Raw genomic sequence first — 26,650 nt, forward strand, 5'->3', positions numbered from 1 at the left:
TGAAGAAGGCCTATGGAGTGTTGGCCTTTATTGGTAGAGGGATTGAGTTCCGGAGTCGGGAGGTCATGTTGCAGCTGTACAGAACTCTGGCACGGCCGCATTTGGAGTATTGCGTACAGTTCTGGTCACCGCATTATAGGAAGGACGTGGAGGCTTTGGAGCGGGTGCAGAGGAGATTTACGAGGATGTTGCCTGGTATGGAGGGAAAATCTTATGAGGAAAGGCTGATGGACTTGAGGTTGTTTTCGTTGGAGAGAAGAAGGTTAAGAGGAGACTTAATAGAGACATACAAAATGATCAGGGGGTTGGATAGGGTGGACAGTGAGAGCCTTCTCCCGCGGATGGATATGGCTGGCACAAGGGGACATAACTTTAAACTGAGGGGTAATAGATATAGGACAGAGGTCAGAGGTAGGTTCTTTACGCAAAGAGTAGTGAGGCCGTGGAATGCCCTACCTGCTACAGTCGTGAACTCGCCAACATTGAGGGCATTTAAAAGTTTATTGGATAAACATATGGATGATAATGGCATAGTGTAGGTTAGATGGCTTTTGTTTCGGTGCAACATCGTGGGCCGAAGGGCCTGTACTGCGCTGTATTGTTCTATGTTCTATGTTCTATGTAAAACAAACAGAGGATAACAAAGAGAGAGATAAGGAAAGAGAGGATCAAATTTGAAGGTAGGCTAGCCAGTAACATTAGGAATGATAGTAAAAGTTTCTTTAAATACATTAAAAACAAACGGGAGGCAAAAGTTGACATTGGGCCGCTCTAAAACGACGCTGGTAATTTTGTGATGGGAGACAAGGAAATAGCCGAGGAACTGAATAAGTACTTTGCCTCAGTCTTCACAGTAGAAGACATGAGTAATATCCCAACAATTCCAGAGAGTCAGGGGACAGAGTTGAATATGGTAGCCATCACAAAGGAGAAAGTGCTAGAGAAACTAAGAGGTCTAAAAATTGATAAATCTCCGGGCCCAGATGGGCTACATCCTAGAGTTCTAAAGGAGATAGCTGAAGAAATAGTGGAGGCGTTGGTGATGATGTTTCAAAAGTCACTGGAGTCAGGGAAAGTACCAGAGGATTGGAAAATCGCTGTTGTAACCCCCCCTGTTCAAGAAGGGAACAAGGAAAAAGATGGAAAATTATAGGCCAATTAGCCTAACCTCGGTTGTTGGCAAGATTCTAGAATCCATTGTTAAAGATGAGATTTCTAAATTCTTGGAAGTGCAGGGTCGGATTAGGACAAATCAGCATGAATTTAGTAAGGGGAGGTCTTGCCTGACAAACCTGTTAGAGTTCTTTGAAGAGATAACAAATAGGTTACACCAAGCAGAGCCAATGGATGTTATCTATCTTGACTTCCAAAAGGCCTTTGATAAGGTGCCTCACGGGAGACTGCTGACTAAAATAAGGGCCCATGGTATTCGAGGCAAGGTACTAACATGGATTGACGACTGGCTGTCAGGCAGAAGGCAGAGAGTTGGGATAAAAGGTTCTTTTTCGGAATGGCAACCGGTGACGAGTGGTGTCCCGCAGGGTTCAGTGTTGGGGCCACAGCTGTTCTCTTTATATATTAACGGTCTAGATGACGGGACTGAGGGCATTCTGGCTAAGTTTGCCGATGATACAAAGATAGTTGGAGGGGCAGGTAGTATGGAGGAGGTGGGGAGGCTGCAGAAAGATTTAGACAGTTTAGGAGAGTGGTCCAAGAAATGGCTGATGAAATTCAACGTGGGCAAGTGCGAGGTCTTGCACTTTGGAAAAAAGAATAGAGGCGTGGACTATTTTCTAAATGGTGACAAAATTCATAATGCTGAAGTGCAAAGGAACTTGGGAGTCCTAGTCCAGGATTCTCTAAAGGTAAACTTGCAGGTTGAGTCCGTAATTAAGAAAGCAAATGCAATGTTGTCATTCATCTCACGAGGCTTGGAATATAAAAGCAGGGATGTACTTCTGAAGCTTTATAAAGCATTAGTTAGGCCCCATTTAGAATACTGTGAGCAATTTTGGGCCCCACACCTCAGGAAGGACATACTGGCACTGGAGCGGGTCCAGCGGAGATTCACACGGATGATCCCAGGAATGGTAGGCCTAACATACGATGAACGTCTGAGGACCCTGGGATTATATTAATTGGAGTTTAGGAGGTTGAGGGGAGATCTAATAGAAACTTACAAGATAATGAATGGCTTAGATAGGGTGGACGTAGGGAAGTTGTTTCCATTAGCAGGGGAGACTAGGACCCGGGGGCACAGCCTTAGAATAAAAGGGAGTCACTTTAGAACAGAGATGAGGAGAAATTTCTTCAGCCAGAGAGTGGTGGGTCTGTGGAATTCATTGCCACAGAGGGTGGTGGAGGCCGGGACGTTGCGTGTCTTTAAGACAGAAGTTGATAAATTCTTGATTTCTCGAGGAACTAAGGGCTATGGAGAGAGAGCGGGTAAATGGAGTTGAAATCAGCCATGATTGAATGGTGGAGTGGACTCGATGGGCCGAATGGCCTTACTTCCACTCCTATGTCTTATGGTCTTCTGGATGCACCCCTGCACCCTCCCGCACACCACCTCATCCGCCAATAATCCCACATCAAGACACCACAGCGGGCGCTGATCCCTCTCCTCTCCTAACTCCAGCTCCACCCAGTGCGGGGCGTGGTCCGAGATGGCTATGGCTGAATACTCCGTTCCCTCCACTTTCGGGATTAGCGCCCTACTCAAAACAAAAAAATCTATCCGGGAGTAGGCTCTATGTACATGGGAAAAGAATGAGAATTCCCTGGCCAGGGGCCTGGCAAACCTCCATGGATCCTCTCCCCCCATCTGGTCCATCAACCCCCTAAGCACCTTGGCCGCAGCCGGCCTCTTCCCCGTCTTGGACCTAGAGCGATCCAATGCTGGATCTAGCACCGTGTTGAAATCCCCCCCCCCCCATTATCAAACTTCCTACCTCTCGGTCCGGAATCCGACCCAGCATGCGCTTCATAAATCCCGCATCATCCCAGTTCGGGGCGCATACGTTTACCAGTACCATCCGCACCCCCTGCAACCTCCCGCTCACCATCACGTATCGACCTCCATTAAGCACTACAATATTCTTTGCCTCAAATGACACCCGCTTCCCCACCAGTATTGCCACCCCTCTGTTCTTCGCATCCAGCCCCGAATGGAATACCTGTCCTACCCATCCCTTTCTCAGCCTGACCTGATCTGCCACCTTCAAATGTGTCTCCTGAAGCATGACCACGTCTGCCTTCAGTCCCTTTAAGTGCGCGAACACTCGGGCCCTCTTAACCGGCCCATTCGGGCCCCTCACATTCCAAGTTATCAGCGGGATTGGGGGGCTGTGCCCCCCACCCCCCGCCGACTAGCCATCTCCTTTTCTAGGCCAGTCACGTGTCCGTGTCTCCCGCCCCCTCCAGTCCCCCAGACGGCGGACCCCCGCCCCGACCACCTCTCCTATTTCCAGTTCCCCTTTGGCCAATGCAGCAGCAACCCTATCTCCCCCCCCACCCCCCACTCGATCCATATCTAGTTCTTTTGCTCCCCCCATAACACTCCCGTAAGTCAGCTGACTCCTGCTGACCCTGGCCTCTCCCGCCTTCCCATTGACCCCCCCAGTGTGGGAATCCCCCCTCCCCCTCCTCCCTGGCAGTCAGTGTGCACTCTCCAGTACCGCCCCCCACCCCCCCCCCCCCCCCTCCGACCCCCACCTCCGTCCTTCCCTACCGTGGGAAAAAGCCCGTGGTTTCCTGAGCTGGCCCCGCCCCCTCTGGCGCAGCTCCTTTTGCGGCCTTATCTCAATTCCCCGTCCCCGGGCCTCCCCTCCCTCCAACACCGATGCCCACACTCTCCCACAGTCTCCCCATCAAATCCCTTCACCCATCCCCATCCAGCACCCAACCAAGGGAACATTCCTTACACGTAGTTAAAACCATATATACAGCAAACATCCCCCCCCACAACAACAACACCCTCAATTTGAGTCCAACTTTTCAGTCTGTATAAAACTCCAAGCCTCCTCGGGCGTTTCGAAATAGTGGTGCCGATCCTGGAATGTGACCCACAATCGCGCTGGCTGCAGCATACCAAACTTCACCCCCTTCCGATGGAGCACCGCCTTAGCCCGATTAAAGCCAGCTCTCTTCTTGGCCACCTCTGCACTCCAGTCCTGGTAGATTCGGATCTCCGTATTCTCCCACCTGCTGCTCCGCTCTTTCTTGGCCCATCTCAAGACACACTCTCTGTCCATAAAACGGTGAAACCTCACCACCACAGCCCTTGGCGGCTTGTTGGCCTTGGGTCTCCTTGCCAGGACCCGGTGCGTCCCATCTAGCTCCAGGGGCCTCGGGAAGGCTCCCGCGCCCATCAGTGAATTGAGCATCGTGCTCACATATGCCCCGGCATCGGGCCCCTCCACTCCTTCAGGGAGACCCAGAATCCAAAGATTCTTCCTCCTCAACCTATTCTCCAGGTCTTTCCGCCCACCTCTTGTGCAGCGCCTCGTGTGCCTACACCTTCACCGCCAGACCCAAGATCTCGACCGCATTCTCCGAGGCTTTTTGCCGCACCTCTTGGATCACCGCCCCTTGGGCCTTCTGGGTCTCCACTAGCTTCTCAATCGCCGCCTTCATTGGCGCCAGCATTTCGGTTTTCAGCTCCTCAAAGCAGCGTTTAAGAAACCCCTGCTGCTCCTGCGACCACTGCGCCCATGCTGCTTGGTCTCCACCCGCCGCCATCTTGCTTTTTCTCCCTCTCACTTTGCGCTGCTCCAAGATCCCTTTTTTCACCGCTCCACTCCTGGTCCAATCCATATACATAGAACATAGAACATAGAAAATACAGCACAGAACAGGCCCTTCGGCCCACGATGTTGTGCCGAACCTTTGTCCTAGATTAATCATAGATTATCATTGAATTTACAGTGCAGAAGGAGGCCATTCGGCCCCCTGAGTCTGCACCGGCTCTTTGAAAGGGCACCCCACCCAAACTCAACATCTCCACCCAACACCAAGGGCAATTTTGGACACTAAGGGCAATTTATCATGGCCAATCCACCTACCCTGCACATCTTTGGACTGTGGGAGGAAACCGGAGCAGCCGGAGGAAACCCACGCAGACACGGGGAGGACGTGCAGACTCCGCACAGACAGTGACCCAAGCCGGAATCGAACCTGGGACCCTGGAGCTGTGAAGCAATTGTGCTATCCACAATGCTACCGTGCTGCCCTTAAAAACAAATAAATCTACACTATACCATTTTACCGTAATCCATGTACCTATCCAATAGCTGCTTGAAGGTCCCTAATGTTTCCGATTCAACTACTTCCACAGGCAGTGCATTCCATGCCCCCACTACTCTCTGGGTAAAGAACCTACCTCTGATATCCCTCCTATATCTTCCACCTTTCACCTTAAATTTATGTCCCCTTGTAATGGTTTGTTCCACCCGGGGAAAAAATCTCTGACTGTCTACTCTATCTATTCCCCTGATCATCTTATAAACCTCTATCAAGTCGCCCCTCGTCCTTCTCCGTTCTAATGAGAAAAGGCCTAGCACCCTCAACCTTTCCTCGTAAGACCTACTCTCCATTCCAGGCAACATCCTGGTAAATCTTCTTTGCACCTTTACCAAAGCTTCCACATCCTTCCTAAAATGAGGTGACCAGAACTGTACACAGTACTCCAAATGTGGTCTTACCAAAGTTTTGTACAGCTGCATCATCACCTCACGGCTCTTAAATTCAATCCCTCTGTTAATGAACGCGAGCACACCATAGGCCTTCTTCACAGCTCTATCCACTTGAGTGGCAACTTTCAAAGATGTATGAACATAGACCCCAAGATCTCTCTGCTCCTCCACATTGCCAAGAACTCTACCGTTAACCCTGTATTCCGCATTCGTATTTGTCCTTCCAAAATGGACAACCTCACACTTTTCAGGGTTAAACTCCATCTGCCACTTCTCAGCCCAGCTCTGCATCCTATCTATGTCTCTTTGCAGCCGACAACAGCCCTCCTTACTATCCACAACTCCACCAATCTTCGTATCGTCTGCAAATTTACTGACCCACCCTTCAACTCCCTCACCCAAGTCATTAATGAAAATCACAAACAGCAGAGGACCCAGAACTGATCCCTGCGGTGCGCCACTGGTAACTGGGATCCAGGCTGAATATTTGCCATCCACCACCACTCTCTGACTTCTATCGGTTAGCCAGTTCGTTATCCAACTGGCCAAATTTCCCACTATCCCATGCCTCCTTACTTTCTGCAGAAGCCTACCATGGGGAACCTTATCAAATGCCTTACTAAAATCCATGTACACTACATCCACTGCTTTACCTTCATCCACATGCTTGGTCACCTCCTCAAAGAATTCAATAAGATTTGTAAGGCAAGACCTACCCCTCACAAATCCGTGCTGACTATCCCTAATCAAGCAGTGTCTTTCCAGATGCTCAGAAATCCTATCCTTCAGTACCCTTTCCATTACTTTGCCTACCACCGAAGTAAGACTAACTGGCCTGTAATTCCCAGGGTTATCCCTAGTCCCTTTTTTGAACAGGGGCACGACATTCGCCACTCTCCAATCCCCTGGTACCACCCCTGTTGACAGTGAGGACGAAAAGATCATTGCCAACGGCTTTGCAATTTCATCTCTTGCTTCCCATAGAATCCTTGGATATATCCCGTCAGGCCCGGAGGACTTGTCTATCCTCAAGTTTTTCAAAATGCCCAACACATCTTCCTTCCTAACAAGTATTTCCTCGAGCTTACCAGTCTGTTTCACACTGTCCTCTCCAACAATATCGCCCCTCTCATTTGTAAATACAGAAGAAAAGTACTCGTTCAAGACCTCTCCTATCTCTTCAGACTCAATACACAATCTCCCGCTACTGTCCTTGATCGGACCTACCCTCGCTCTAGTCATTCTCATATTTCTCACATATGTGTAAAAGGCCTTGGGGTTTTCCTTGATCCTACCCGCCAAAGATTGTTCATGCCCTCTCTTAGCTCTCCTAATCCCTTTCTTCAGTTCCCTCCTGGCTATCTTGTATCCCTCCAATGCCCTGTCTGAACCTTGTTTCCTCAGCCTCACATAAGTCTCCTTTTTCCTCTTAACAAGACATTCAACCTCTCTTGTCAACCATGGTTCCCTCACTCGACCATCTCTTCCCTGCCTGACAGGGACATACATATCAAGGACACGTAGTACCTGTTCCTTGAACAAGTTCCACATTTCACTTGTGTGCTTCCCTGACAGCCTATGTTCCCAACTTATGCACTTCAATTCTTGTCTGACAACATCGTATTTACCCTTCCCCCAATTGTAAACCTTGCCCTGTTGCACGCACCTATCCCTCTCCATTACTAAAGTGAAAGTCACAGAATTGTGGTCCCTATCTCCAAAATGCTCCCCCACTAACAAATCTATCACTTGCCCTGGTTCATTACCAAGTACTAAATCCAATATTGCCCCTCCTCTGGTCGGACAATCTACATACTGTGTTAGAAAAGCTTCCTGGACACACTGCACAAACACCACCCCATCCAAACTATTTGATCTAAAGAGTTTCCACTCAATGTTTGGGAAGTTAAAGTCACCCATGACTACTACCCTGTGACTTCTGCCCCTTTCCAAAATCTGTTTCCCAATCTGTTCCTCCACATCTCTGCTACTATTGGGGGGCCTATAGAAAACTCCTAACAAGGTGACTGCTCCTTTCCTATTTCTGACTTCAACCCATACTACCTCATTAGGGTGATACTCCTCGAACTGCCTTTCTGCAGCTGTTATACTATCTCTAATTAACAATGCCACGCCCCCACCTCTTTTACCACCCTCCCTAATCTTATTGAAACATCTATAACCAGGGACCTCCAACAACCATTTCTGCCCCTCTTCTATCCAAGTTTCCGTGATGGCCACCACATCGTAGTCCCAAGTACCGATCCATGCCTTAAGTTCACCCACCTTATTCCTGATGCTTCTTGCGTTGAAGTATACACACTTCAACCCATCTCCGTGCCTGCAAGTACTCTCCTTTGTCAGTGTTCCCTTCCCCACTGCCTCATTACACGCTTTGGCGTCCTGAATATCGGCTACCTTAGTTGCTGGACTACAAATCCAGTTCCCATTCCCCTGCCAAATTAGTTTAAACCCTCCCGAAGAGTACTAGAAAACCTCCCTCCCATGATATTGGTGCCCCTCTGGTTCAGATGCAACCCGTCCTGCTTGTACAGGTCCCACCTTCCCCAGAATGCGCTCCAATTATCCAAATACCTGAAGCCCTCCCTCCTACACCATTCCTGCAGCCACGTGTTCAACTGCACTCTCTCCCTATTCCTAGCCTCGCTATCACGTGGCACCGGCAACAAACCAGAGATGACAGCTCTGCCTGTCCTGGCTTTTAACTTCCAGCCTAACTCCCTAAACTTGTTTATTACCTCCACACCCCTTTTCCTACCTATGTCTTTGGTACCAATGTGCACCACGACTTCTGGCTGCTCGCCCTCCCCCTTAAGGATCCTGAAGACACGATCCGAGACATCCCTGACCCTGGCACCCGGGAGGCAACATACCTTCCGGGAGTCTCGCTCGCGACAACAGAATCTCCTATCTATTCCCCTAACCATTGAATCTCCTACAACTATTGCTTTTCTATTCTCCCCCCTTCCCTTCTGAGCCCCAGAGCCAGACTCAGTGCCAGAGACCTGGCCGCTAGGGCCTTCCCCCGGTAGGTCATCCCCCCCCAACAGCATCCAAAACGGTATACTTGTTTTGAAGGGGAATGGCCACGAGGGATCCCTGCACTGTCTGCCTGTTTGTTTTTTTCCCCCTGACGGTAACCCAGCTATTCTTGTCCTGTACCTTGGGTGTGGTTACCTCCCTGTAACTCCTCTCAATTACCCCTTCTGTTTCCCGGATGATCCGAAGTTCATCCATCTTCAGCTCCAGTTCCTTAACACGGTCTTTGAGGAGCTGAAGTTGGGTGCACTTCCCGCAGGTATAGTCAGCGGGGACACCGGTGGTATCCCTCACCACCCACATCCTACAGGAGGAGCATGCAACTGGCCTAGCCTCCATCCCCTCTTACCTGACAGAATATAGCTGCCCTATGGACTAACTAGATCTCCGCCCTCCGACTCTGCTCCCAGTCAGCTACACTTTCTGTAAACTCCTGGCTCTCTTCTCACTCTTTGCGGAAATGTCGGAAACAAAATGAAAGCAGCACCTTACTCCCTCCTCACCTAACTCCCTCGGTCACCAAACTCTTACTATAGCACTCAAAATGCACCAAATTCAGCACTCCCTCGGTCACCAAACTCTTACTATAGCACTCAAAATGCACCAAATTCAGCACTCAGTGCAAACCTGTCAGGGGGACCTTGCTGTCACCTTCCCACACTGGAAGCCGTCGAACAAGTGCCATTGGGGCCCCTCTAGAGAGCCCCAAAAGTCCGTTCCCGGCGGGAGCTGCCGAACGTGCGACCTATCCAGGCATGGCCGCAACCGGAAGTCGATCAAGACAGTTCTCAATATTCGTCATTGAGATTACAATTACAGAGAAAAAATATGTAGTTCAAAGGCAGAGCTGCAAACTCATTGCCTGAATAATCTATATAAATTGCTCTCACCTTTTTCTGCCTTGGTTTCTGATATCGTTGCAGCCCTGTGACTATATTGTATCCAGGCAACAGTTTATTCAAAGTTCAGAGATTCCGATTTGTATTAAATGGTTATTCATTTTTTACTTTCCTCCAGATTCTTTTCAGCGTGCTTTCTATTCATTATTTTATTTTCTCTTCCCGCTTGCCATTCCACAGCCAGCTTTTGCCCAAGAATGCTACTTAGACAAAGGGGAGTGAGGCGATCTTGCTGTCTTTAGAAAGATGGGCTGGGAATTGTCATATTGTACATCAGTACATTATGGTGCAACCACATACACACACTGATGGACATGCAGCAGGACCAACCAGCATACATAACACCGCAGCCAATCACCAGTGAGAGCACAAGCACTATAAAGACAGCAGACAGGAGAGTTCCCGCTCACTCTAGCAGCAGCCAGCTCAGAGCACAGAGCTCACAGCCTGCATCACAGACATTCACCATGTGCTGAGTGCCTCACCATAACTAGTGATAGGAAAGCGTCCATAGTTAAGCTGGTATTGCTTATACCCATGTTTACAGTATGTTAGCATAGTTGGAACAGTTAATAAAATAGATTTACACCACTTGCAGCATGGTTGGCTTGTTTGTGAACCAGAACACCCAACACAACAGGAATAGACTCCTTTTTCTTCTCCTTGTCCTGCAGAAAGGCCAGCTGAAGGTATCGTGAAGCAAGTGTGAGCCTTACTTTTCTTTGTAAGAGAATATAATATTGAAAGGCCTGATTCCACAGGCACTAGTTGCCCTTGACACCTTATCTAAGTGACCGTTTCTCACTTTAGCAATTTAATTGCAAAGAGCGTCACAGGCATCATGCATTCCAGCGGGAGTCAGTGGATAACGATCAGCATTGGGAACACGAGCTGTTTGTTTTTGCCTGACTAGCCCAGGGACTTGGATTGTTTCACACCTTTCATGACCGCATGATGCTCCAAAGTACTTCACAACCAATGAACCTTCTATTTAAGTCTAGTCTAGTCACATTTCCTACAAATGTACAAGTGTAGGAAATAAGGTAACCAGTTTGCGCACAGCAAATTTCCAAAAACAACAATGTGATAACATAACCAGATCTGTTTTTTACACACTAATTGTGGGATCAGTATTCGGGATGTCTCTTGATACCACTGTGTAAGCTAATGAGTTGGATATGGGCAGAATTTAAGATAGACAGAACTTAAAGCAAGCAATGAAATTTATTGCAACGTGCAAAATCTTTTTTTTTTTAAATAATTTTTATTAAGGTTCTCACAGAATATCAATACCAAAATGAAAAAAGAACCCAACAGGGTTAAATACAAAACAGTCAAAAAACAACCCTCCATACCACCCACCCCCTGTACATAAATAATAAATAAACACCCCAACTTATCGCAAAGCCAACATAGCAAATATATACACCCCCTCAGATCCCCCAGTGTAAATAAACATAAATAAAGTAAACCCCCCCCCCCCAAGTTGCTGCTGCCATTGACCAATGTCGATCGTTCTGCAAGGAAGTCAAAGAACGGTTGCCACTGCCTGAAGAACCCTTCTACAGACCCTCTCAAGGCGAATTTCACCCTCTCCAACTTAATAAACCCCGCCATATCGTTGATCCAGGACTCCACGCTTGGGGGCCTCGCGTCCTTCCACTGAAGAAGAATCCTCCGCCGGGCTACCAGGGACGCAAAGACCAGAATACCGGCCTCTTTCGCCTCCTGCACTCCCGGCTCCTCTGCGACCCCAAATATTGCGAGCCCCCAGCCCGGTTTGACCCTGGATCCTACCACCCTCGACACTGTCCTCGCTACGCCCTTCCAAAATTCCTCCAGCGCTGGGCATGCCCAGAACATATGGGTTAGGTTTGCTGGGCTCCCTGAGCACCTAACACACCTGTCCTCACCCCCAAAAAAACGGCTCATCCTTGTCCCAGTCATGTGTGTCCTGTGCAGCACCTTAAACTGTATGAGGCTGAGCCTCGCGCACGATGAGGAAGAGTTCACCATCCCCAGGTCATCTGCCCACGTCCCTTCCTCGATCTCTCCCAACTCCTCCTCCCACTTACCCTTCACCTCCACCACCGAGTCCTCCTCCTCCTCCTGCATCACCTGGTAAGTTTCCGAGATCTTCCCCACTCCCGCCCACCCCCCCCCCCCCCCCCCCCCCCCCCCCCCCGAGAGTACCCTGTCCTGTACTGTGCGTAGCAGCAGCCGCGGGAATTCCACCACCTGCCGCCTGGCAAACGCCCTTACCTGTAAGTACTTGAAGGTGTTCCCCGGGGGTAGCCCATACTTCTCCTCCAACTCACCCAGGCTCGCGAACTTCCCGTCCACAAACAGGTCTCCTAACCTTTTTATCCCTGCCCTGTGCCACCCCGAAAACCCTCCATCTGTCCTCCCTGGGACGAACCAGTGGTTCCCCCGTATTGGGGTCCACACCGAGACCCCAACTTCCCCCCTGTGCCGCCTCCACTGCCCCCAGATTTTGAGGGCAGCCGCCACTACTGGGCTCGTGGTATACCTCCTTGGAGGGAGCGGCAGCGGTGCCGTTTGCCAACGCCCCCAGACTCGTACCCACACAGGACGCCGTCTCCAGCCTCTTCCATGCAGCACCCTCCCCCTCCATCACCCACTTGCGCACCATTGTTGTATTGGCGGCCCAGTAGCACACACAGAGGTTGGGCAGCGCCAGCCCCCCCATCTCTACTCCGCTCCAGGAACACCCTTCTCACCCTCGGAGTCCCTCGCGCCCACACAAACCCCATTATGCTCCTGTTGACACGCCTAAAAAAGGCCTTCGGGATAAACACGGGGAGGCACTGGAACAGGAACAAAAACCTTGGGAGCACCGTCATTTTGACTAACTGCACCCTACCCGCCAAGGACAGCGGCAACGCGTCCCACCTCTTGAACTCCTTCTCCCTTTGCTCCACCAGCCTTCTGAAATTAAGCCTATGCAGGGCCCCCCAGCTCCTGGCCACCTGGACCCCCAAATACCTGAAGCTCCTCTCCGCCCTTTTTAGTGGGAGCTCGCCAATCCCCCTCTCCTGGTCCCCTGGATGAACCATGAACAGCTCGCTCTTCCCCATGTTGAGCTTGTACCCCGAGAAATCCCCAAATTCCCTGAGGATCCTCATTACCTCCGGCATTCCCCCCACCGGGTCCGCCACATATAACAGCAAGTCGTCCGCATAGAGCGGCACCCTATGTTCCTCCCCACCCCGCACCAACCCCCTCCACTTCCTCGACTCCCTCAGTGCCATAGCCAGTGGTTCAATCGCCAGTGCGAGGAGCAGGGGGGACAGGGGACACCCCTGCCTCGTCCCTCGGTGTAACCGAAAGTACTCAGACCTCCTCCTGTTCGTGGCCACACTCGCCATCGGGACCTCATACAACAGCCTGACCCACCTGACAAACCCCTCCCCAAACCCAAACCTCTGCAGCACCTCACACATGTACCCCCACTCTACCCTATCGACGGCTTTCTCAGAGTCCATCGCCACCACTATCTCCGCCTCCCCCTCCCTTGGCGGCATCATGATAATGTTCAGAAGCCTCCGCACATTCGCGTTCAACTGCCTCCCCTTCACGAACCCCGTCTGGTCTTCGTGGATGACCTGCGGCCACAATCCTCAATCCTCGTGGCTAAGACCTTCGCCAGTACCTTGGCATCTACGTTTAGCAATGAAATCGGCCTGTAAGACCCACACTGCAGGGGATCCTTGTCCCGCTTCAGGATCAAGGAGATCAGTGCCCGGGACATTGTCGGTGGGGCATAGCCCCCCCCTCCCTTGCCTCATTAAAGGTCCTAACTAGCAACGGGCCCAACAGATCCATATATTTTTTATAGAATTCGACGGGGAAACCGTCCGGCCCCGGTGCCTTCCCCGCCTGCATGCTCCCTATCCCTTTGGTCAGCTCCTCCAGCCCAATTGGGGCCCCCAATCCCACCACCAGTCCCTCCTCCACCTTCGGAAACCTCAATTGGTGCAACGTGCAAAATCAATGGTGTTTATTTCTACATATTGGCCAGGACGAAAGTTGGGGGAGGGTGTTGCTTCCTTGCTCTTCTTCAAATAGCTTCATGGGATATTTTATGTCCACCTGAGAATGTAGACAAGATCTTGGTTTAATATTGCATCCAAAAGATAGCTCCTCTGACAGTGCAGCACTCCCTCAATACTGCATTGGAGTGACAACCTACATGTCATGTTCAAGTCCCTGGAGTGGGTTTTGAATCCACCAGCTTCTGCTATAGAGGGTTGGATTAAATGCAGCTAAACTGCTGACTTGGGTTTGCTGCCGGAGTGATTACCATAACATGGAGGCATCTCAACCACATTTTACTGACTGACTTTCATTGCTTTTTATTCTCAGGAGGAATTTGCTGCTGATAAGCAATGTTTTCATACTCGTTGGCGCTTTGTTAATGGGGCTGAGCAGAACAGCCAAATCCTTTGAAATGATTTTAATCGGGAGATTCTTTACTGGAGTAAATGCAGGTAGGTATCTTTTATCTTGCAATTTATGATTTCATTCACACGCCTGGCCATGTGAAGGAACCATACAGCGATCAATGTCGTGGGATTGCACTGCGAGTGAGGTGGGGATAGGAATTTCTTACCTTGGAAGTCATTTAAATTTAAGACTCAGTGTTGAAGTTTTGGGGTTACTTAATCAAGCATTATTTTTTTAATTTGCTCAGACTTTTGGAAATACTTCTTCAGCTGATTTAAAAAAAAATTCATTCATGGGACAGGGATATCGCTGGCTGTGCCAGCATTTGTTGCCCATTACTAATTGCCTGTGAGACGGCAGTTGAGAGTCAACCACATTGCTGTGGGTCTGGAGTCACATGTAGGTAAAGACGGCAGATTTCCTTCCCTAAATGACGTTAGTGAAACAGATGGGTTTTTCCGACAATCGACAATGGTTTCATGGTCATCATTCTTTTGTTACCTTACTGCAGTGTGTTTGGTACTGTATGTAACATGAGTTACTCAATCCAGTTGCTGCAGAGGCCTTCTGCACCTTGATGAAGAAGGCTCGAAGTCGTCCAGAGGTATTAAAAGGTTTATTGATTAACAGAATTTAACATCTGCGTGAGTTCTTATTTTAAGATCACTACCAGTAGAAATGTTACAAATTTTATATACAGTAGCTATGTCTGACCACACTAGTAACCCTGAGCTAGATCTATGCTCCTGCTCTCGTCACAGTCTAATCACCAAGAGAGGCAGAGAGCCGCTTGCGTCTGCTTTTATACCCGCCAGTACTGCCCCCTAGTGATCTTTCAATTTCCCATTAACCCCTTATGTACATACCCATGTAAAGATCACTATATCCCCCCTTTTTTGTTTTTTTTACATAGTTTCAGTGTTGTTACTAGAATGGAACAAACATAGTTGGTATCGTGTGCAAATGCATTACAGAAATCTATGATTGCACCAGCCCAATGTTCACAGGTTCAGACGGTTGGGTGTGCGTCTGATTCGAGTTGATCTCCTAAGTGGTCATGGTGACACTGAGGTTTTTTAAAAAAATATATATATTTATTAAAGTTTTTTAACACAATTTTTCTCCCTTACAAACAATAACCCCCCCCTCGTAACAAAAAAAACAAGAAATCGCGCAGAGCAAGATATATACATGGCAAAATGATATATTTACACAGCTTTGTACACTGGCCCTCACCCGTACGTGCCAGTTTCCCCAACCCTTCATGTTATCTCTTGCTCATCCACCCTCCCAGGCAGACCCCCTTTCCCCCCCCCACACCCCTCCCTCCCAGGACCGCCCCCCCCCCCCCCCCGCAAGGTTGCTGCTGACCGACCTTCCTCTAACGCTCCGCGAGATAGTCTAGGAACGGTTGCCACCGCCTGTAGAACCCCTGCGCAGACCCTCTCAAGGCAAACTTAATCCTCTCCAACTTTATGAACCCAGCCATATAAATTATCCAGGCCTCCAGGCTGGGTGGCTTCGCCTCCTTCCATATTAGCAAGATCCTTCGCCGGGCTACTAGGGACGCAAAGGCCAGAATGCCGGCCTCTTTCGCCTCCTGCACTCCCGGTTCGTCCACGACTCCAAATATTGCTAGCCACCAGCTTGGCTTGACCCGGACTTTCACCACCTGAGTTATTGCTCCCACCACTCCTCTCCAGAACCCCTCCAGTGCCGGGCATGACCAAAACATATGGACATGGTTCGCCGGGCTCCCTGAGCACTTCCACATCTGTCCTCTACCCCAAAGAACCTACTCAACCTCGCCCCCGTCAAGTGTGCTCTGTGGACCACCTTAAATTGTATCAGGCTGAGCCTGGCAAACGAGGAGGAGGAATTAGCCCACAGACCTTCCTCGATCTCCTCCCCCAGCTCCTCCTCCCATTTACCCTTCAACTCTTCAACCAGCGCTTCCTCCTCTTCTTTCAACTCCTGGTGTATTTCCAACACCTTGCCCTCCCCGACCCATACACCCGAGATCACCCTATCTTGAACTTCTTGTGCCGGGAGCAACGGGAATTCCCTCACCTGTCGCCTCACAAAAACCCTCACCTGCATATATCTAAAGGCATTTCCCGGGGGTAACTCGAACACTGAGGTTTTAATGTCCGTCTGTTCACTGGCTGATGGTGTCAAGTGTTGTCGGGTAAGTGAGTCCTGTAGATTTAACGTTGTAAAGACAGGTTTAGGAAGTGGAACCTTTAGCAGGTCTCGTCGATTGTGCCTGAACAGCACACCTTCGTCGGACTTTACAATGTATGATCGTGGCGCTGCTTGTCGTAGCACTGTTGCCGCATTGGACCATCCTCCACCTGGGTGTCGCAGTCGAACCATGCCATTGACCGCTAATGGTTGCAACGATTTTGCATGCCGGTCATACTGCTGCTTTTGTTTGTGACGTTGGTGTTGTATCTTGTCAAACACTTGTGAGTGATCTGGATTGCTGAAGTGTAACGCTGGTAGCATTGTTCTCACATCTCGATTGAAGAGCATTTGAGCTGGTGATAGCCCTGAGCTCAACGGTGATGATCTGTATGATAATAGAGCCAAGTGTATGTTGGAATTCAAGTCAGTGGCCTTGCTCATGAGTTGTTTGGTAATGTGTACACCTTTCTCTACTTTGCCGTTGGATTGGGGAAAGTGTGGACTCGATGTCACGTGTTTAAAGTTGTATTTCTTGGAGAATTCCGTCCACTCCCGGCTCGCAAAGCAAGGACCATTATCGGAAATGACTGTTTGTGGAATACCATGCCTCGAGAATGTTTCCTTGCAGGCTTTGATAACTGATACTGACAGTTCAGTTTTGATGTTTTGGAACTGCGGGCACCGTCCTTTTGGTTGTGCATGAGCTGGAGCAATGTCGCATCTTCTCGTGTCACCAGATGAATTTGCTGCAGCTTCTCGTCAGATGCTGGGAGAGTCTCTCTGCACAACTGTGCTTGAGCTTCTACATCGTCAATGGACGCAGGAGGTGAGCTGTCAGTGTTAATGGCTCGGGACAGTGTGTCAGCTATGATGAGGTCCTTCCCAGGAGTGTAGACCAGTGTGAAGTTATACCTCCTCAGCTTCATCATCATGCGTTGTAGGCGCAGCGTCATATCGTTGAGATTTTTTTCAATTATATTGACCAGCGGTCTATGATCAGTCTCAATTAGGAACGTGGGAAGGCCGTACACATAGTGGTGAAATTTTGTTATACCTGTGATCAGCCCCAGGCACTCCTCTATATGTGCACACCTGCACTCTGTGGCGGCCATCGCTCTAGTCACGTATGCAACTGGGACCTAGTCCGATTGGTCATCCTGTTGGAGGAGTACCGCACCAATTCCATGTTGTATGGCATCGGTGGAGGTCTTTGTGTGTTTTGTTGGGTCGAAGAATGTCAGAGTTGGAGCTGTCATCAATTGGTGCTTTAGATCCACCCACTCTTCTTGGTGGCGTGGAGTCCAGTCAAACTCTGTGTCCTTCCTTATCACATTTTGTAATGCTGAAGTCCTTGTTGATAAGTTCGGTATAAACTTGCCTCGGAAGTTAATGAATCCCAGAAACCTGAGCACAGCTTTCTTATCTCTTGGCTGCTGCATGTTCTGGATTGCCGCAATCTTTTCATTATCTGGCCTCAACCCTTGCGCTGATATAGTGCCACCCAGGAAGGTCAGAGATGAGCTTGCGAAGGTGCACTTGGAATGGTTGAGTTTCAACCCAAATGGTGAATTCTTTTGAAGACATGTCTTAATCGAGCAATGTGGTCTTCTTGTGTCGTTGACCATATGATGATGTCATCGACATATACTCTGACACCTTCAATGCCCTCCGTCATCTGCTCCATGACTCTGTGAAAGATTTCGGATGGGGAGATGATCCCGAAAGGCGTGCCGTGTTGACCGTACACAGCAGTCTGCTAAATCGTCGAGCTACATCTGAAATCTTTCACAGAGTCATGGAGCAGATGACGGAGGGCATTGAAGGTGTCAGAGTATATATCGATGACATCATCATATGGCCAACGACAGAAGAAGACCACATTGCTCGATTAAGACAAGCACCCCCACTCTATCCGCTGCTGCCCCGACACCTGCACCACCCCCCCCACTTTCTTAACTTATCACCCAGACCCTCAGCCCAAACAGAAAATGAACCCCCCCCCCCCGCCATCCCTTTCCCAACCACCAACTCCTCTCTGATGACTCAATGCTCCTTAAAGAAGTCGATGAACAGCTTCCACCTCAAGGTGAATCCTCATCTGCACCTCTGATGGTGAAAATCCGTCTCTTGGCTATCAAGGAGGCAAAGGCCAATATAATAATCTTTTACAATAATCTTTATTGTCACAGGTTGGCTTATATTAACACTGCAATGAAGTTACTGTGACAAGCCCCTAGTCGCCACAATCCGGCGCCTGTTCGGGTACACAGAGGGAGAATTCAGAATGTCCAATTCACCTAACAGCTCATCTTTTGGGACTTGTGGGAGGAAACCGGAGCACCTGGAGGAAACCCATGCAGACACGGGGAGAACGTGCAGACTCCACACAGACAGTGACCCAAGCCAGGAATTGAACCTGGGACTCTGGCGTTGTGAAGCAACAGTGCTACCCACTGTGCTACCGTGCTGCCCTATCTTCGGCCTTTCTCTCCACCTGCACTCCCGGAACATCTGACACTCCAAATATTGCCACCTCTGGACTCGGAGCTACTGTTACCCCCAAAATCTTCAACATTATATCAGCAAATCCTGTCCAAAACCCCCCCAACCTTGGACACGTCCAAAACATGTGGACATGGTTTGCCAGCCTCCCCACACACCGCCCACACGTATTCTCCACCCCTGGAAGGAACCGACTCGTCCTGGACACCATCATGTGGGCCCTGTGTACCACCTTGAACTGGATGAGACTTAGTCTTGTGCACGACGAGGATGCATTAACCGTCCTCAAAGCCTCACTCCACATCCAGCCCCCAAAACCCCACCCAGGTATCCCTCCCACTTACGTCTAACCTTCTCCACCGGGACACTCTCTCTTCAACAGCTCCCCATATATGTCCGAGACCTTGCCCTCTCCTACTTCCACCTTGCACAGGAGTTTGTCCTGCAGTGCCGGGGGTGTCAGCGCCAACAAAGTCGCCTCGTTCCTCATGAAGTTCCGAACCTGCAGATTTCTAAACCCATTCCCTCAGCAACTGGTATGTACCCTCCAGCTCCTCCAAATCTTCAAACTTCATTTCATCAAACAAATCCCTAACATATTCTACCCCACCACCTGCCGCCACTCCTGGAACCTCATATTCAACCCGCCGGGGCAAACCTATGATTGTCACAAATCAGCGGCCACAGGGACATGCCTTCCATTCTGAAATGTTGACGGCACTGGTTCCACACCCTCAACACTGATACCATTACCAGGCTCACGGAATATCTGACCAGTGAGAACTGGTCCGTTTACACAAGGCCCACCTTGATCCGCCCCCACACTGACCGCTCCTCCACCACCCATTTTCTAACTCTGCACCCCCACACCGCCGTACCCCCCATCGATCGCTCTCCAAGGACACTCTCCTAGCCCGTGGAGCTTTATCCACCTACATGAACCTCAAAGTCATCCTTTCTAAAAAAGGATTTGGGCACAAAGATCGGGAGGCTCTGGAACACACACCAAAACTTTGGCAACACCGTCATCTTTACTGTCTGGATCCTACCAGCCAGCGACAAAGGCAGCACATCCCACCTCTTAAAGTTCCACCTCATTCCCTCCACCAACCGTGCCAAATTCAACTTATGCAACTGGGACCAACACCATGCCACCTTTATCCCACGATAACAAAAATTCGCGCCTACCAGCAGTTGCGGCAGCCCCCCCCCCCCCCCCCCCCCCCCCCCCCCCACCAATCACTCTCCTGTCCCCGGGCATTAATTGGGAATATCTCACCTTTCCCCATGATGAGCTTATACCCCAAAAAGAGGCTTAACTCCCCTAAAATCCCCATGATTCTGCCAAAGCTCCCAAACGGGTCTCAACAGGAGATCATTCGTTTCTAAAGAAACTCGGACCTCCCCAGCAGCTCAATAACCCTCCGCTCCCTCGAGACCCTAAGCGCCATTGCCAGTGACTCAATCACCAGGGCAAACAGTAGTGGGGAGAGTGGACACCCCTGCCTCGTTCCCCGGTGAAACTCCAAATACTCCGAGTTGTCCTTTTGGTCCGAACACTCATCTTAGGCGCTTTATACAACAGCCGAACCCAGTCCACAAATCTATGCCCAAACCCAAACCGCCCCAGCACCTCGAATAAGTACTCCCACTCAACTTGATCGAAAGTTTTTTCTGTGTCCATCGCCACGACCACTTAATCTTCTTGGTGCTCTGAGGACATCATAATTACATTTAGGAACCTCTGGACATTCATCGGCAGCTGCCGCCCCTTCACAAATCCCGTCTGGTCCTCACCTATCACTCCCGGCACACAACCCCCTATCCGCGTTGTCAGCATCTTCGCCAACAGCTTCACATCTACATTCAACAGCGCAATCGGGCGGTATGACCTACACTGCTCTGGGTTATTGTCTTTCTTTAAAATCTTTAAAAAGCGCTCCGAAAGCTAGTGACATCGAAACAAACCTGTTGGACTTTAACCTGGTGTTGTAAGACTTCGTACTGTTCTTTAAAATGAGCACAGTAAGAAGTCTTACCCAGCTACCCAGCACGGTAGCACAAGTGGTTAGCACTGTGGCTTCACAGCGCCAGGGTCCCAGGTTCGATTCCTTGCTGGGTCACTGTCTGTGCGGAGTCTGCACGTTCTCCCCGTGTGTGCGTGGGTTTCCTCCGGGTGCTCCGGTTTCCTCCCACAGTCCAAAGACGTGCAGGTTAGGTGGATTGGCCATGATAAATTGCCCTTAGTGACCAAAAAGGTTGGGAGGGGTTATTGGGTTATGGGGATAGGGTGGAAGTGAGGACTTGGGTGGGTCGGTGCAGACTCGATGGGCCGGGTGGCCTCCTTCTGCACTGTATGTTCTATGTATGTTCTACAACACCAGGTTAAAGTCCAACATGTTTATTTGGAATCACTGCGTTCGAAAGCTCATGATTCCAAATAAACCTGTTGGACTTAAACTTAGTGTTGTAAGACTTCTCTCTGTGCTCACCCCAGTCCAATGCCAATCCACATCATGTTTAAAATGAGCGATATTGAGGCCTGAGACAGTGTGGGGAGGGAGCTCTCCATCGACGCATTGTACATCTTGACTAATAGGGGCCTCATCTCCGACCCAAACGTCTTGTAGAACTCAGCTAGGAACTCCCGTCATCTCTCATCCGCCCAATTTCCCTCGCTGCCGCTTGCCTGCTCAGCTGATGCGCAAGCTTCCTGCTGGCTTTCTCCCAATATTCATATACTTCCCACCTGGCCCTGCGCAGTTGCCACACTCATTTCCTCTCTTTGTGCGCCCGGATTGAGATAAACTCACTCCTTACCATTGCCTTCAGTGGGGAGGCGGAAACCTCCCCCGTCTTATTCTGCTCCACATAGTTTTGGATAGCCACCTCTATCTTTTTGCAAACCTCCTTATCTGCCAATAATCCAAATCCAACCTCCACTGCGGTAATTGGGGACTCCCCTTTGCCACCCGCAATTCCACCCAGTGCAGCGCATGGTCAGACACCACAATCACTGAATACTCCGGTCCAGCCACCCCCGCCAACAGCGCCTTATGCAGGATAAAGAGTACACCCGGTGGACGTACGAGAAATATGAAAATTCTTTCACCCTCGCCTCTCAAACTGCCCAGGTCAGCCCCTCCCTCCCATGTGTTCCAGAAACCCCAACAGCTCCTTTTCCATGGCCGACACCTACAGGGACCTGGGACAGGACAATTCCAACCTAGTCCAGCACCATACTAAAACTCCCCCCCGGTACGTGTCCAGGTCCGGCATCTTTGCCAAAACCCACCTGAAAAACTCTACATCACCCCAATTTGGGGCATACACATTCACCAACATAACGGGCGCCCGCTTCGACCTCACCATCACAAATCTATCCCCCCGGCCTGTCATTATATTCCCCACCTCAAATGTCACCCTCTTATTGATCAACACTATCACCCCTCTCGTCTTCATATCCGACCCCAAATGGAATACCTGCCACACCCAGCCCTTCCTCAATCTCAGCTGGCCCCCGCCTTCAAATGCGTCTCCTGAAGAAACACCACGTCCGCCTTCAAACACCTTGGGCGGGATTCTCTGATCCTCAGGATCAGCAATTCGGGCCCCAATAGAGGGCCAGCACGGCACTGGAGTAACCTACGCCACTCCAGCTGCCGATCGTGGCGTCAGATGGGCGCCGCCGGTCTGCGCATGCGCAGTGGGACCGGCGGATTTCCGCGGTGTCTCCCTTCTCCGTGCCGGCCACGACGCAACATGGTGTAGGGCTACAGAGGCCGGCGCGGAATAAAGGCGTCCTCCAGCCCGAGAGGCCCGTCCGCCGATCGGTGGGCCCCGATCGCGGGCCAGGACACAGCAGAGGCCCCCCCGGGGTCAGACCCCTCTCCTCTTCCATAGGCCGCCCCCGGATCCTTCCATGCCGCGGTCCGTCAAGTAAGACCAGGTTAGAATGGCGCTGGCAGGACTTGGGTTTTTTGGCGCGGCCGCTCGGCCCATCCCAGGTGGAGAATCGGCAGGCGGGGCCCTGTAGAGCGGCCTTCGACCGGCACCAATGGTGCCGATTCTCCGCTCTCCGGTGAATAATATCTGGCGTCGCATCGGCATGGCGCGATTCGCGCTGGTCACGGCGATTTGCCGGCCCGGCCCCGGGGTGTGAGAATCCCGCCCGGTAAGTGTGCAAAAGCGTGAGACCTCAATCGGCCTGTTTAATCCCTGAATGTTCCACACGATCAACGGGGGGAGGGGCTCTCGCTCCCCCTCCCCCAATTAGCCATAATCTCTCTTTAACGAGCTCCCTCACCCGCAATGCTCCAAGAACAGTAGAACACACTTACCCAATCCATGCCCAACCACAGTAGATACAACAATCCATCCAGCATGCCCACCCACATTCCCCATCCTGGCATCTCCAAAGTTCAATGTCCTCACAAGTCCCCCAATCCGTTGTCTCTCATAAATTTACTTCCGGCGTACCAAAATAAAAGTCCTGATTCTGGTGCTTGACCCACAGACAAACAAGATATAACGCCCCGAATTTCACTCCTTTCTTGTAGAGAGCCGCTTTGACCCGATTGAACCCAACCCGCTGCTTGGCTAACTCCACATCCAAGTCCTGGTAGATACGCATCACATTTCCTTCCCAGGTAGACCCTCTCGTTTGCCCACCGTAGAATCTTCTCTTTATCCAGAAAATGATGCAACTGCATCACCATCGGCCTCGGCTGCTGAACCTGCCTCCGGCCTCCTCCTCAAGGCCCTGTGTGCTCGATCTACTTCGGGAGATCGGTCAAAGACCCCATCCCACCAACTTCTCGAACATATTCGCCACATACTCTGTGGCCATCTTCAGGCAGCCCCACGATACAGAGATTCTGCCTCCTGAAATGATTCTCCAGTTCTCCCACTTTCTCCTTCAGCCTTTTCTGCCCTTCCACCATGAGCACCAATTAATTCTGCCTCCAACGAGGCCAGCCGGTCCTCATGATCCATTACCGACTCTTCCACCTTCTGGAGCGCTGAACTCTATGCCTCCAAACGTTGCTCCACTCTCTCAAAAGCCGCCTGTTTAGCTCCTCCGAGGCCTCTTGCCTCCGCTGTTGGAACTTGCCGTTCAGAAACTGCACCAATTGCCCTGCAGACCACTGAGCCGGGAGACGCCCCAGAGCTCTCCACTATTTTTCCGTCTGATGAACTTCGACAGTCCTCCCGGGCAGACTGCTACCCTTTGATCATTGCTGTCCTCATCTGAGAAACCTACCGGAGGAGAATTTCTATGTCTCGCTGATCATGCACTTTGCATCAGCAAACATCCCCTATATCGGGTGAAAAGTATCAAACAATTCCACCAAATGTGGCCGCTACCGGAAGTCTCGAGCAGCATGTAAAACTGCACTCCCTCATTAATTCAGCATTTTTGGGACAGCTGTGGGAAACAAGGGAGGAAGGGGCAAAAAAAAAATGCAGTTATTTAACATAAGCCGATGCCCAAGCTCTAAACCTATAGACCAGGTTTATAGGCTGAATTTATCAGTACAATGTTATAAACAAAAGTGGATAAGAACACCAAGATTTTTAAATTGTTTTTCATGGGTCGTGAGCCTCACTAACAAGGCCAGCACTTGCTGCCAATCCCTAATTGCCCTTGAGAAGGTGGTGGTGAGCCACCATTTTGAACCGCTCAAGTCCATTGCTGCAGATCTGACGGGCCCTTTCACCTTGATTCATGCAAGTTCCTTCTTCCTGTTTCTCTAAGGTGTGGGAATGAACATTAACCCCATGTATCTTGGTGAGAGTGCACCGAAGGACATCCGAGGCATGGTAGCCCTGTCATTTGCTCCGTTCACTGCAGCTGGAATAGTGCTGGGACAGACCATCGGAATCGGGTAAGTCCAGTCTCCCAGAGATTAATGCTTTAGAGTATGTACGTGTTTGTGGCATGGCACTGAATAAAAATAAATGTTCACAATGCAATGAGAAAGGGAAATTATACCTGAGGACTATGCATTGAGGACTGTAATTATTCAGTTGACAAGACCCGAAGTTCTAGAGTTGCTCCTGAAATCTCTCCACTTCTCTACTCCTCTTCTCCATTAAGGCTCTGCTCAAAACCTACCAATTTGACCCAACTTTCAGTCAACTGGTATCCCCGTACACAGCTCTCTATCAAATTTTGTTTGATAATATTCTAGTCCAGCATCTTGAATGTTTTACTACATTAACAATGCTATATAAATTTAAGCTGTTATTGTTAGTTGACTGTTAGCCAAAGTAAGACTTGATTATTGAAATGATTCCAGTTACAGGAAACAGAGTTTTCTCTGAATGTGAAGGCACTGAAAGATCCTCTTGTGTTCCATCCCTGCATCCAACTCTGATTGAGAACTGATACAGAGCTGCAGCAGCATCCAGTTCTCACCAAGGTGCATGGGTCAATGTTCATTCCCACACCTCAGGGCAAATGGAAAAAGGAAGTTGCAGAAGTTATGGTTAAAGGGCCAGGCAGATCTGGACATACTTATTTTATATCTCAACTGTCCAATCCTTTGATCAGCCTGTAGTTCACTTCTTGGGTAGCTGTTGTACTCTGTATAAACTATTTGAACTTGGTTTAGACCCAAGTCTCTAATCCATTCTCGGGTACCTGGTATTCAATATTACAGTCATCATCAGTACGTTATATTCTACATCCATGCTGTAACTCAGTTCAGGATATCCATTATTCTCTGCTTATATCACAGCCTGCATCTCGCATCCTAATTTATAATATGTCCTTAGTAGTGCAAAGAAGCACAGTTATTCTTGGTTTTATGGTGTCAGCAGCTGACAGTGTGATTGACAATTGCATGTCTACCTACCCAATGTTAAAAGTGTTAACACTTGAATCTCAATACTTTTTTATATCATGAATTCCCTGTTCCATGGGTTCTGTTACACTTCTGTTTGGCTATTTATGATTGATTTCCATGGTAATAGTAAATTTAAGGAGAGCTCAGTGCCACCAAAGCTCTATATCGGTTCCCAAGCAGAGGTCGCATTCAGAGATAATTCAGATTCCTTTAGCCTGGAATTGTGATCAAATGAGAGGGACTGAGCTGGATTTTCTGCTCACTGCAGATCCTTTGTGCACAGCATGACTATGTTGGCTGACTGTATTGGTAACGTAAGGTGTATTTATAAGGAAAGTAAGCCATTTCATGATGCTAATTGCAGGGAGATTTTGGGCAGGGAAGAATTGTGGCCGCTACTGCTCTCGACTTGTGCGGTGCCAGCTCTAATCCAACTTGCCACTCTGCCGTGGTGCCCAGAGAGCCCCAGGTACCTGCTGATTGACAGGGAGAACAAGAACCTGTGCATGAAGGGTAAGTGCTTCAGAGACGAGAGAATAAATATTTTTGTCCATTGGCTCAGAGATCTTTGAGATAGCTGGATTAGAGGTTACCCAAGTGGACACAGAGCCAGGCCTTGCACTATATTAAAACACGGAATTATTTCCATTTTCTCTGCCTAACTATTGAAAGTCTTCTCTTCCTGGCAGATGGATCCAGAAGGGCCAACAGCGCTCTGGCATCCCACCCAAGAAACATTCTTCACATACACACCTTGCCAATGAGAATGTGCATCCCATTTTACCACAAGGTGTAAAACTGCTGTGTCATCTCATCCTCATCTGACATCCAAACGTGCACCAAGTAGATGAACTGGTGGCTGGCACAAATAGAGATAAATGGTTTAGATCTAATAATCACGGCAGAGGCATGGGGCCAAATCCTCCGCTGTGCGCCGCTGATAGCGGACTTCCCAATGTGGCGGGGAATCCAGCATTGGGGAAAAAAATGG

At 49.8% G+C, this 26,650-nt stretch overlaps 1 protein-coding gene across 3 annotated transcripts in view; it reads left to right on the forward strand.

Moving 5' to 3' along the window:
• Positions 1-26,650, forward strand: part of LOC140409278 (solute carrier family 2, facilitated glucose transporter member 11-like) — a 187,103-nt gene that overhangs the window by 89,120 nt on the left and 71,333 nt on the right. For all 3 annotated transcript variants that reach the window (XM_072497667.1, XM_072497651.1, XM_072497658.1), the window contains 3 exons: positions 14,039-14,163; positions 24,567-24,696; positions 26,024-26,172. In XM_072497667.1, coding sequence (XP_072353768.1) covers positions 14,039-14,163; positions 24,567-24,696; positions 26,024-26,172 — 404 coding nt within the window. The remainder of the gene's footprint in view (positions 1-14,038; positions 14,164-24,566; positions 24,697-26,023; positions 26,173-26,650) is intronic.

The sequence above is a fragment of the Scyliorhinus torazame genome, chromosome 1 (genome assembly GCF_047496885.1).
Source record: "Scyliorhinus torazame isolate Kashiwa2021f chromosome 1, sScyTor2.1, whole genome shotgun sequence".
NCBI classification, from domain to species: Eukaryota; Metazoa; Chordata; class Chondrichthyes; order Carcharhiniformes; family Scyliorhinidae; genus Scyliorhinus; species Scyliorhinus torazame.